Raw genomic sequence first — 13,209 nt, forward strand, 5'->3', positions numbered from 1 at the left:
CTACGTCTATGTCCCGTCTGTCCCATCCAAGGAGAACGCATTTTTCATACTATTAGTGCAAAATTGAGGCGGCGTCCACCCCTGGGATGTTGGTTTGTTCCAGCCACGGGCCCCAGACTTTTAGAAATTTAGCGCCAGAGTCGTTGACCCAACTCGTCAACTGCTCCATCTGGCAGACGTGCCAAATTCGGTTCCTGATTTTGGGGATAATTGGGATCTCATTCTGCTTCCACAGTGCTGCGATCTCGCATCGGGTGGCGGTCGCAAAATGCATGACCAGTTTATGTGTTGTTCTAGACATGCCCTGGGGCCGCCTGCCCACAAGGAACAGCCACGGGTCCAGGGGGATCTCTAAGTCGAGCATCCCTTCCAGCCAGTTTCGAATTTTTTCCCAAATCGGGACCACCCTTGGGCAAGACCACAGCATGTGTTTAAGGTCAGCCAATTCTCCGCACTGTTTAGGGCAGAGCGGCGAATAACCTTTGACAAATTTAGATAATTTGACTGGGGTGTGGTACCACCTCATGAGGACTTTATATGCGTTCTCTTTTAATGTGACACATATTGAACTTTTCGCTGCAGTTTGCAATATGTATTTCCAGTCGTCGTCCTCTAATGTCTCCCCTAGCTCTGTCTCCCACTGTCGCATGTATCGTAGGCGGGGGGAGTCCTTACCAGCCGGACAGACTACCTCCCTGTACATCCGAGATGTCAGTCCCCGTGTGTCCGTTGGTCTGGAGCACAGCTGTTCAAAATTAGTTCGTGCAGGACGAACAGGAAATTTGTTATAAAATGCCCTGACCTGGAGGAATCTAAATAATTCTGAATTTGGGCAATTTGATGCCTCTTTAAACCAATCGAACGTCTTGATAGATCCCTTACCCCCCAGGTCCTTTAATCGGTTGTACCCTGCCTGCGTCCACTTTACAAATTTATCACTCGACAGCCCCGGAGCAAAGTCCGGGTTGCCCCATAGGGGGGACATTAATGTGTGGGGGGTGGTTAAGTTAGCTTTAAATTTAGATGTCCCCCAGACCGCTAAGGAGTTCGCCACTGCGCAGAGCGGCGTTCCAATGCCTTTCTTGCATTGTTTTGGTAGCCAGATCAAATCTTGAAGTGCCACTGGGGCACAACATTCCCTTTCTAGCTCTGTCCATCTTCTGTTTGTGGGGTCCGTGTGCCATTGAATGATTTGGCCTAATTGTGCCGCTTTATAATACGCCATCAAGCAAGGTACCGAAAGTTCTCCTTTTACTACTGGTTTTGTCAGTAGGCTTTTTGCAATTCGTGGGCGTTTTTTGTTCCAAATAAATTGGATGATGTGAGCTTGAAGGGCTTGGATCTCAGATTTAATTAAAGGTATTGGTAGGGTCTGAAACAGATATAACATTTTGGGCAGTAAATTCATCTTGACACTATGAATTCTGCCGAACCATGATATCCCGTACCCCGCCCATACCCTGAGATCTTCCTTGAGCTTCTTCATCATCTTGGGGAAATTTGCCTTATATAAAGTATTATAATCCTTAGTGATGTATACCCCTAAATATTTGATAGCGGAGGATTGCCACTTAAAATTGAAATTTAATTCTAATAATTTTTCGATTGGTTTAGGTAGATTGATGTTGAGCGCCTCAGACTTGGCCTGATTAATCTTGAACCCTGAAATCCTGCCAAAGGCGCCCAAGATCTCAAAGACATTGGGCAGGGTTGTCAGCGGTTTAGAGATGGTCAGGATCACGTCGTCTGCATATAGCGCAGCTTTGTGATGTTGTCCCCCCAATTGGATTCCTGATATATTAGGGCTTAATCTAATGTGGGCTGCAAGGGGTTCGATACAAAGGGCAAAAAGTAAAGGGGACAGCGGGCAACCCTGGCGAGTTCCACTTCGAATGTTAAATAGCTCGGAAGGGAAGCCCTGATGCCGCACTTTCGCTGTGGGGCCTGCGTATAGGGCCATTATTGCTTCAAGAAGGCGGCCCCCAAACCCAAACACCCCCAGCGTCTCTCGGAGGTAGGACCAATCGATACGGTCAAATGCCTTCTCGGCATCCAGACTCAACACCATGGACGGAATGTGTTTTTGTCTTGCCAAATCTATTAGATCAATTATCCGTCTGGTGTTATCTGCTGCCTGTCTACCTGCAATAAAGCCTACTTGATCCGGATGTATCAGGCCTGGAAGGACACTACCCACCCTGTTTGCTAATAGTTTGGAGAAGATTTTTATGTCCGAATTAATCAGGGAGATTGGCCGGTAGCTCTTGAAGTCTGCCGGGTCCTTACCAGGCTTGTGGATCACCGAGATAGACGCCTGGAGCATCTGGGTCGGGAAGGGCTCTCCCTCTAGGATCCCGTTAAATAACTTCAGAAGATGAGGGGCTAGGGTCTTACAAAATTTTTTATAGTATAAATTTGAGTATCCGTCAGGGCCTGGGGCCTTGGCTGGTTTGAGGGACTTAATTACCTCTGTGATCTCTTCCAGGGTGAAATCACCCTGCAGGGCCTCCTTCTCAACCCTGCCCAAGGTCGGAAGCTGTGCCTCAGACAGAAACCTCTTGAGGGCAGCCGATGTTTTTTGGTTATGGGTGACCTTATCTCCATCATACAGTGTAGCATAGTATTTCCGGAATGTTTCCACTATTTGTTTCGGATCAGAGGTAAGATCACCCTGCTGGGTTCTAATTGCTGCTATCCGAAAGTTTGGAAGCTTGTTTCGGAGCTTGTTGGCTAGTAAGGTATCTGGCTTGTTGGCTTTTTCATAAAATCTGCGTTTGGACCAAGCTAACTCCTTCTCGGCCTGGGATGATAACACCAAATTAAGGGCCGCCTTGATATCTAACAATTCTTGCCACGTGTTCTGGTTTTTATCCGCGGAGTGTTGTGCAGTGAGAAGTGTCAATCTCGCCTGCAGCTCATGTATTTTAGAAGCTTTCTCTCGTCTCCGCTTACCAGCGATATTCATAAGGAACCCCCTAAGAGTAGCCTTATGGGCTTCCCAAAGCGTGGCCTGCGACTGTACGCTTCCCTCGTTTTCTCTAAAGAAATCTTTTATCCGGTCCCGTATCGCCCTTTCGGTGGCCGGGGCCTTGAGAAGAAGCTCATTGAGCTTCCAGTTTGCTCCGGGTCTGTCTAGCCCTACAATCGTGCACCTCAGCTCTATAGGCGCATGGTCGGACCACGAGATCTCGTGAATCTCTGTGTGGCCCACCACTGGAACCACTCTGTTTGATACCAGGAAGTAGTCTATTCGGCTATATCTGTCATGGGGATGTGAGTAGAAAGTATATTCTCGGGTCACCGGGTGTTGCTCTCTCCAGATATCCGTCAACTGACAGTCTTGAAGGCCCTTGCGGAGGGTTAATATGTCCTGTCTGTGGGTAGTGTTAGGTTGGGTGCATCTGTCAAGGTCAGGGTCCAGTGTGCGGTTCAGGTCCCCAGCGAGGAAGGTATTTCCCTTTGCCATATTATGTAGTATGGAGAAAAACTGTTCAAAGAAAACAGGGTTTTGTTCGCACGGGGCATATACTGACGCTAGTGTTACCTGTTGATTTTGTATCTTGCCCGTTAAGATTAAGAATCTACCCTGTGGGTCAGAGTATTGCTTATCTATGGTCAGGGCAAGCCTGTTGTGCGTGATAATTGCTACGCCCCTCTTTTTGACATTTGCCGATGCCAGGTGGAATGTTTTATAGCTCTTATCTAGAAATTTCGGGTGGTTTACGCGGGAGAAATGAGTTTTCTGTAGGAAAATAATGTCGGCCTTCCGCCGGGTATATTCCCTAAAGGCAATTCTCCGCTTAACGGGACTGTTGAACCCCTTCACATTATGTGAAACCATAATAATCTCATTACTCATCTGAACAGTATATCGTGAACCATCTACGTAACCGCCGTTGTTGGACCGGTAGGTATCCTGTCTCCTGATGTCTTTCTCGCCGATCAGTCTCCCTCTTCTCTCTCTCCGTGCACTGGGATTGACATCCAGGGAGGGCTGACACAAAAGGGGGGTGGGGAGGGGAACATATAGACAAATAACAAAGAAAAAACAGATATCAGAACATGGGTCACGTGGCATTGGCACCCGTGCCGCAGGCCCGTGATCCTCGCCCCTGGGTAACCGACGGGGGGGGGGTTCCCGCCCTCCCTCTTGGCGTCCCTCCCCCTCCCCCGTCGCCCAACCCAACCAGGGGACTTTGTCGGAATCCACTAGCCTAAACCCAGCCAGTCCCGACTCGGAGCACATGCGGAGATCAGGGCAGGCCTCTACCCCCCTGCCCCTCCCCGTTTGTTTCCCGTTATCTCTAAATGAACGAATAACTACGCTTATAACTTTCACTAATAACCCCGTGTTGCATCTCACCCCCAACCTCTTGTGCTGCCCACTATGTGACCTTCCACATTCTCTCTCACATTCTCTCTCTACCTATGAGGACTTCCTGTCTCCACTTGGCTAATTTCTCCCCCGCTAATTCCCTCCCCTTTTCTTTATATCTTTTTTATGCCAGTCTGCTCCAGCATATGTCGTGCCTCCCACCTCCTAAGTACTCTGCTCCTCTGCAGCTGACTTCCTTGAGCTCCCCATTGTCTTCTAGCTCCCCCTCTCACCTCTTTTTTCCTTCTTACCTCTCCCTAGGTACTCTGCCGCTATTAGGCTTCCTTTCCCCTCACCTCTTTTCTCGCCTCACCTCCTTCTCCTTCACGTGCCCTATAACCTGCCACCGCCCTGCACACTTGCCTATCCCCATCTTGTTCTCACTTACTTTTCTTTCTTGCTCCCGTCACTTGCTACTCCGACTCCTCCCCTTCTGCGTTCACTTCCCCCTGCTTTTCCTTTCACCTATGTTCTTAGCTCTAACCTCTGCCTCTCACTTACAATACTCTCTCTCTATCCGCTCGTGCTTGCCACTTCCCCACACTTTCTACCACTCAATACCATCTACTCTACCTACTCAGCGTCCGGTTTCTCCTATCTCTCTAACTCCCCTTACTAAGCTGCTACCGGGGCTCCTATTGTCCCTTGTTGTCTTCCCTCATCCCCTCCCTCTGTCTAATTGTTGCTATGCCGCTCTTCCCCGCGGCTTGGTTCGGCTGTCCGCTCGGCCTCTGCTCTCCGGTTGCGCTTGTCCCTCCGTTTCTCCTCTTGCGCCTTATGCTGCCTCCCTCCGGTGTAGAATGGCCGTCGCCGCCGGAACCGCGTCGACTTCCGTGCGTCACGTCCTTCCTTGTTCCCCCTTGTTCCGCCCCACTCAAGATGGCCGCCTTTGGGGACGCCCCTTCCTGTGACGTCTTGCTCCCTCCGCCATCTTGGAGTAGGCAGTCGCCCGAGGAAGACGCAGATGAAGCCGCTCCTCCTACCTGGTCCATTTTCCCGCCTGGTGAGCTCTTCCCGCGCTCTCCGCTTCCGTGTTCTGCGTTGCAAGCTGGGGGGCCGCCATTGCAACCTCGGTCGCCATGACTGGACCACGAGGTAAGCAGAAATTTTTGTTCAGTCTCCATTTCCTTCCGTAGGGCTCAGCGCCGTGTGGGAGATTACGGGGGCTATTTCCTCCCCCCCCCCGGTCCTCTATCGTGGGGAGTCCCGCCATATGGAACGTGTGTCAGCATATTCGCTGGGGCTGGTGCAACTTTAATCCAGAACCATTTAAAACTTGTAAAACTTGGGGGTTTATTTTAACAGCGATAAACTAGTAACTTAGACGACCCCTCCTCCGGCTGGGCTCCCGACTGTGTTCCACACGGGGCTGACCGCCGGGGCTTCAGGCTCCTCGTTGCCAGCGCCAGGTGCCGTGCCGAGTCCCAGTTTCTGTAGGAACTTGTTCCCCTCCTCTGGTGCCTTGAGGTGTATGGGTCGCCCGTTACGGATCACCATGAGGACGAAGGGGAACGTCCACCGGTACCGGACCGCTTTCTCCCTTAGCACCCTGGTAACAGGCCACAGGTCCCTCCGTCTGGCCAGTGTGATGGGTGACAAATCCTGATACACCGCAATCTTATCTCCCTCAAACGCCATGAAGGGGGTATTTCGTGATTTTTGTAGAATCTCCTCCCGTGTGCGGTAATGATGTAGACGCACTATAACGTCTCTAGGGAGTTCATTGGGCTGGGGGCGAGCGCGCAATGCCCGATGGCAGCGGTCCATCACGAGCCTCTCTTTTGGGGACTCCGGGCAGATATGTTCCATCAAGCGCCCTACAAATTCCTCACAGTCCCCAATGTCCTCAGGGATGCCGCGAAGGCGCACATTATTGCGGCGGTCCCTGTTTTCGGCGTCCTCTTGCCGGTTCCGTATTTCATTAATCTGGGACTGGAGATCCGCCGTGATTTTAGCGCCCTTCTGAATTGCTTTTGCGTTCGCGTCGACCCGCACCTCTAACTCCTGTGTCGGGCCCCCAGACCTCCTACTTCCTTGGCCAGGGCTCTTATCTCTGCTTGCAGAACGTCTTTTAAATCTTGAAAGAGCCGCTCAATATCCGGCAGCAGCCCCTGGTTGTCTGGGTTCTCTTCTCCTTCTGACTCAGAGCCTGGTCTTGATGCGGGGGCCATTGCTGAGGCCGCTCTGCGGGCTCTGCTCTCGCCGAAATATGCTGGTAAGCCCCGCTTTCCTGGGGTTTTCGCCAGTTTCTTTGACATCCTGGGGTTATTGTGCAGCGTTTGTGCTTTTTTGGTGTAAATCGGTGTAGTTATTCGTCTTTTTTGCTTACTTATGTTGGAGAGGGGCACAGAGCTACAGGATTATGCCTCCATGCTCTCCAATCTCCCAGCATGCACCTCCGTACTGATTTTTTTTTACTGTAATATATATATATATATATATATATATATATATATATATATATATATATATATATATATATATATATATATACAGGTAAACCCTGTTATACCGCGGTTTTCCCGTGGCTCCCCTTTAAAAAATTTTTTTTTTTAAATTTAAATAAATTTTTTTTTTAAATTTAAATATTTTTTTTTTTGCACACTGCACACACTGCACACACTGCACACACTGCACACACTGCACACACTGCACACACTGCACACACTGCACACACTGCTCATTGCTCACACTGCACACACACTGCTCATTGCTCACACTGCACACACTGACACACTGCACATTGCTCACACTGCACACACTGACACAATGCTCATTGCTCACACTGCTCATTGCTCACACTGAACACACTGACACACTGCTCATTGCTCACACTGCACACACACTGCACACTGCACACACACTGCTCACACTGACACACACTGCACACTGCACACACACTGCTCACACTGACACACACAGCAAGGTAACCCAACCTCTGCGGTGCCTCTTCAACATTAACCCCCTCACAGCCAGGGGAAAGGGTGAACATATCATGGTCCCCCACCTCCACCAGTGCCGCGTATATAACATGTAATTCATAGTAATTCATAGTAATTACCCCCCACCCCACTCACCTTTCATAGTCGCTGTGTCCCCCTCCCCTCTCACTGCCTGTGTGCTCCTGTGTCAATGCCCTGGATGAGCCCCCGCAGTATGCCCGGGCTGTGTGTGTGTCGGTGCCCTGGATGTGCCCTGCAGTATGCCCGGGCTGTGTGGATGTCGGTGCCCTGGATGTGCCCCGCAGTGTGCCCGGGCTGTGTGGGCTGGCCCGGTGCAGCGCGGGGGGGCAGATAGGTGGGGGTAGGTTGGTGGTACGGCCCGGGGCGGCGGTTGGGACGTCATTGTGCTGTGGGGGGGGGGGGGTCGGGGCCCTGCGCTGCGCACTCACAGACACTTACACACACTTACGCACACTCTCACACACTTACACACACCAGCACCAACACCCGCTCCCGATCCTCCCCCCTCCTCCTGCGCAGGCAGCAGGGACAACGGTGGGGAGAAGGTGAAGCGGGGACCGGAGGGGCATCCCCCCTCCCATGTCCTGTCCCGCGGCCTGTCACGCGGTGACAGGGGGAAGCCGGGACCGGAGGGGCATCCCCCCTCCCATCTCCTGTCACGCGGTGACAGGGGGAAGCGGGGACCGGAGGGACATCCCCCCTCCCATCTCCTGTCTCGCGGGGTGAATATGCGCTAATGCGGCGGCCATTTTTTTTCCGCGACCCCGTTACTAACGCGGTGGTCTCGGGGTGGACCCCGAGGACCGCGTTATAACGGGGTTTTCCTGTATATATATATATATATATATATATATATATATATATATATATATATACAAATGTAAATACAACTGTATGCTCATCTGCATGTCTTAGGCAGGTCTGTGACCCCGCCTTTCCCCATTATCACCCAGCACACAGCACACAGCACTTCCACTGCAGCAAGGGATTCTGGATATATATAATATATATATAATATATATATATATATATATATATATATATATATATATATATATATATATATATATATATATATATATATATATATATATATATATATAAAATTTATAACCTGCATGAACTAAATTCAGATTGGTCTGAGATTTATTATTTTTCAGTAATGGTGTGATAATTGGTTTAGCAGGACATGCTTATACAGTGTGGTAGCAAAGACACAGGCCTAAAGTAGTATGGCGATAATGTACCCCATGCTTTTCCTTCAAGATACTGGTCATTGGTTCTTAGATCCTTTGGAATAATGTGTATTTAGTACACATTAGTACTAAGGGAATGCCCCCTCCCCTTTTTTTTATAGAATAGGTGGGAAGCAGGGGGTCTCAACAGCTGAACCGTGTTAATTTCAGCTCTGAGGACCCCCTGCTTCCTGAGATACTTGCATCTGTAGGTGCTGACGGTTCTTCCTAAAAACAATATGGAGGTTTATATATCTGTGGTGGCATGCCGTCCAATAGGAAGCTTCCTATTGGCCCGTGCCACTGGAAATGTAATCCTCCATTTTGTTTCCCCAGCAGGGAATGGTACAGAGTGCAACTCCAGAGGTATCTTAAGAAGCAGAGCGTACCCGGCTGAATTAAAGCAATTCTGCTCCAGAGACCCCCTGCTTCACACATACGCTAAAAAAGAACAAAACAATTGTAGATGGAACCATTGATTCCTCTTAACCTGTACTTTATATCTCCAGAATAGCTACAGTAGCCACTTGCTGGTGCAAAGTATTTCATGTTTTCCGTAATAATGGCTAATTCCCTCTTAGATCACGGATATGGAGCATGATCTGGATACATTCATTGGCTTGGCTTCTTCATGTCAAAAGTAAATAGTTTACTTATCTCTTTGGCTGGGCAAAGTGTCTAAATTCATACCTTGCCAGTCTAATGGCATGCAAGGTAAATGAAAGAAAATGACTTTCTGGTTCAGTGGTTAAAAAAACAAAAAACTACTGTTGTCCTAAAGAGCAAAACTTTCAACACTTAGAGCGATAAACTCACACAAAGTAAATGGGCAAACGAATGTAATCTTCATACTCAAGTACTGAATTAAAGCAGCAGTTTCCTCGGTTGACCCCTCCATCCGGATGTAATTTACACGATAGCATATCTTTTGGTGAAATGTCAGAACGTTTTTGCCACGTGACACCTGTTCCCTGTTTTCTGCCCCGGCTGTCTGTAAAACTGCGTATTTACTTAAAGATTGTCTTGTTGACATTGAACACACTACATGACCAGGGTCCCAGCGATCTGAAAGAGCTTCTAGTTCCCTACACTACCACTCGCTCACTCTGATCTGCAGATGGAGGACTTCTAACAGTTCCCAGAATCTCTTTGACTTCCTTTGGGGCCTGAGATTTAGCTACGCTGCTCCCACTCTTTGTAACAGTCAGCATCATACAGTTTGAGAGGCCCCCTCTCTGGAAATCTATAAAAACAGGTTCCAGACCTACCTGTGTACCCAGGCATTTAATTAATGAACCACAATCTGTCCAGCATTTAATAACTACAGTACCGTCCCATCCTGTATTGGTATCTTTTCTTGTTTGGTATCTTTTAAAATCTTAAATGTTTTCTTTTATCCTTTGTGGAACTGTGATGTGCTTTGAGTCCCATTGGGAGAAACGTACTATATAAATAAAGTTATTATTAACTTGTTGTTGAGAATTCCTTTTCTGCTTTATTTATGTGCACGCTTCTACATACCTGGGAACACTAGTTAGATACGTCAGCACGTTCTGGAACTCGCTCTCCGGGATCTCACTGAATGCTTGGTATTCAGGGAACGTGATGACAGGGCAGCCATTCTCCCCTCTTCCACCTAGAAGAAAAACAAATATTTATGTATTTTTAACCCTATAATTTACACGAGCAAACATCTTATCTAACAAATGTTAGTTGCAGAACAGGTAGAGAGAGTTACAGGGGCACTATCCAAAAATATACAGCACAAAGTGTGAGTTCTCCATTTTTCGAAAATTATAGATGGCTCATGATTTTCTCTGCGTTTTTCAGCCATTAAAACGAGTAAGTGCCATCTAAAATATACTGTAACATGTATTTAGTGGTGTTTGTTGCTGTGCTGTTCACTGGTACACATTTACTGTAGGTCTATGCTATTAAAATTCATATGGTGTGAAAATATATATTTACATATAACTCCAGCACATGTTGCTGAGGGAATGATGCGGTTTGCTAGACTGAGCATTTCTAAATCCTACACTGCAAAACTCAGAATTTCTCATACCTTTCAAAAAATGAAAAGGAATATAGAAACATATTACATAAGCATTTTATTGCCAAGTAGATCTACTGTTCTATACATTGATTAGCCCGAACTGTAACGAAGAGCAGAAATGCATTCCTTAAAGATTACAGCGTACAAGAGACAGACAGTGTTCAGTAAATTGTGAAATAGTTAACTCCCCCTGTGGGGTGAGAAGAAGACCTCCCCTATAACTCCTGTGCGCGCTCATTGCTAGTGCCTCTCCTCTGGTGAAAGAGGCACGAAAAGCTTTGCTTTCAAAATTCATTGCATAGAAATAAAACATTTGCAAGCACCATTTGATATGCAAACGTAAAAAAGACATCTCTGGCCAAACCCTTACAACTCAAGCTTCAACTTCCAAGCCTTACAGTACAGATGTAGCCAACCTTACTGCCTCCAGTGTCCTTGACATCCGTGGTCACCGGAGGATTAACACTGCAGGGGTGTGGGGGGGCATTCGGAAGCATGGATCCCCCCCTCGATCGCGGCAGACCCCCTCCTCCTCCCCCTTGCACCTCGATCACGGCAGACACTGTCTAGCTTAATTTAATGCTTCATGTTTAACGTCTGCAGGTATTAAATACTGAAACAAATGGGAGCTATTTTTTTACAGTGTTAAAAATGCAATGGGAGACCAATTAAATGCTTTACTAGTCCTTTTCCAAAGCTTCCCCATATCTCCAGAGCACCTTTACTGTCAGTGCTCTCCAAGTACTTCCCGGTTTCTCTATAAAGCGTTAGTGTTTGTTTTATTCCGTTCTTTTCAACCACGCATTCCAGTCTGCGTCACAAACATCAAGGGCTATATTTCCAAATATATTTATTTAGAAATGTATTAATTTTATTATCTATGTATTCACTAACATATAGGTTTATTACCTACAGTCGTGTGAAAAAGAAAGTACACCCTCTTTGAATTCCATGGTTTTACATATCAGGACATAATAACAATCATCTGTTCCTTAGCAGGTCTAAAAATTAGGTAAATACAACCTCAGATGACCAACAACACAACATATTACACCGTGTCATGATTTAACAAAAATACTGTATATACAGTATGTCTCTAACCTTACCACATCACAAGCAACGATTCCCTTTGCCCTATATTTATTTTCAAGATGTGTGGCCTTAGCTCTTTGTTTTAATGTACCTGTGTGTTATACACTGATAAGATCTTTGTACATAATTGGCACTAACATCATAATATAACCTTACAACGTACTCATATCAGATATGAATACTTGTACTGTAGGTGCACGGTAACATGGAATACATCTCTATTTCTGATGTTCATTTACTGACGCTAGAGGGCACTCGAGCACTCTGAAAGAGGAGTTGTACACATGACTGACCAAGTACTCTTTCTACTAAAGTCACCTACTGTACAATCGTTTAGTAACACTATTGTGCAACACATTACATCTCCTGCAACCTAAAAAACTATAGCTCAAACTCTTTTTACATTCATTGACGAAGTAAAACAGCGGTATATTCAGTATAAGGCTAATGTTGTGGGTTATAAATCATAAGTTAGAACATGAATAGATATGTATCACTAACTTGAAATGATGGGTCGCTAGCCACTTTAAATACTATATTCTGCTTTAACAGTACAAATAGCATCACTAACAATATTTGTTATTAAAAAGCACAAGGTCATAGCAAGGTTATAATGCCCTGGGTTATATATGATACAACGACAACGCAGACAGTAACTAAGTTCTCAGCATGGTGTAAATGATCCATAAAACTAATTTTAGATACTGGTAATTTCCTCACCACGGAACAGACATGCTAACATCTGACCTCTGGCACTTACAGAGAACTGTGGATGAAGACCTCAAAGTACAGATCCATAGGTTTGCAATATGTTTGTGTTTTAGTCCTGTTCTTTCAGTTTTATCAACAGGACGGTATCACATTTATACTTGGCAACTCGCCCTATTGGGCAGGGAGACGCCTTAATTTTTAGAAAAAGATGAATAATGGATTTTTCCAGAATACTTTCTCCATGAGAATATTTCCTTTATCCCAAAGCATGTCTGTAGAAGATTTAGAAAATTAACCAAATTTTTATCCCAAATCTCCCTGAGAGGAACTTTCAAGTTTTAGCCAGCATGATTACAAGGTCTCTGTCTGATCTCTGGCTCAAACTGGGGATTCGTTCAATATTTTTACCTACTACGACAATTGCTAAAAAAAAGTGGCTCAGCTCTTTTTTTACTTGGTGTGTGTAAAACCTATAGCCATATCCAGAAAACGGTATCACGTGTCATATATATTAACACAGATACCATAACTCTGTCTGTACCAAGTTTAATTCAAATAAAATGAAGACAACCTTAATACAGTATAAATAGTTGAATGTACCAGAACTAGTTATCTTTAATGCAATAATAACAAATGACAGATGGAAATTGTAAATTAAGGTAGATTGCTAATATTGTTAAGTATTGATGAGTATTGTTATTAACAGATACTCACAGAAGAATAAACGAATTACTGTAATGCTAAATTGTAGGTCAGTCCAGTTTCCTGCTGGTGACTTAA

The 13,209-nt window shown here is 46.2% G+C and overlaps 1 protein-coding gene across 16 annotated transcripts in view; it reads right to left on the reverse strand.

Moving 5' to 3' along the window:
- The window catches only part of MCF2L (MCF.2 cell line derived transforming sequence like), a 268,085-nt gene that overhangs the window by 86,087 nt on the left and 168,789 nt on the right, over positions 1–13,209 (reverse strand). For all 16 annotated transcript variants that reach the window (XM_075590656.1, XM_075590662.1, XM_075590659.1 and 13 more), the window contains one exon: positions 10,095–10,209. In XM_075590656.1, the coding sequence (XP_075446771.1) occupies positions 10,095–10,209 (115 nt within the window). The remainder of the gene's footprint in view (positions 1–10,094; positions 10,210–13,209) is intronic.

Source organism: Ascaphus truei, chromosome 3 (assembly GCF_040206685.1).
Source record: "Ascaphus truei isolate aAscTru1 chromosome 3, aAscTru1.hap1, whole genome shotgun sequence".
In the NCBI taxonomy this organism is placed as follows: Eukaryota; Metazoa; Chordata; class Amphibia; order Anura; family Ascaphidae; genus Ascaphus; species Ascaphus truei.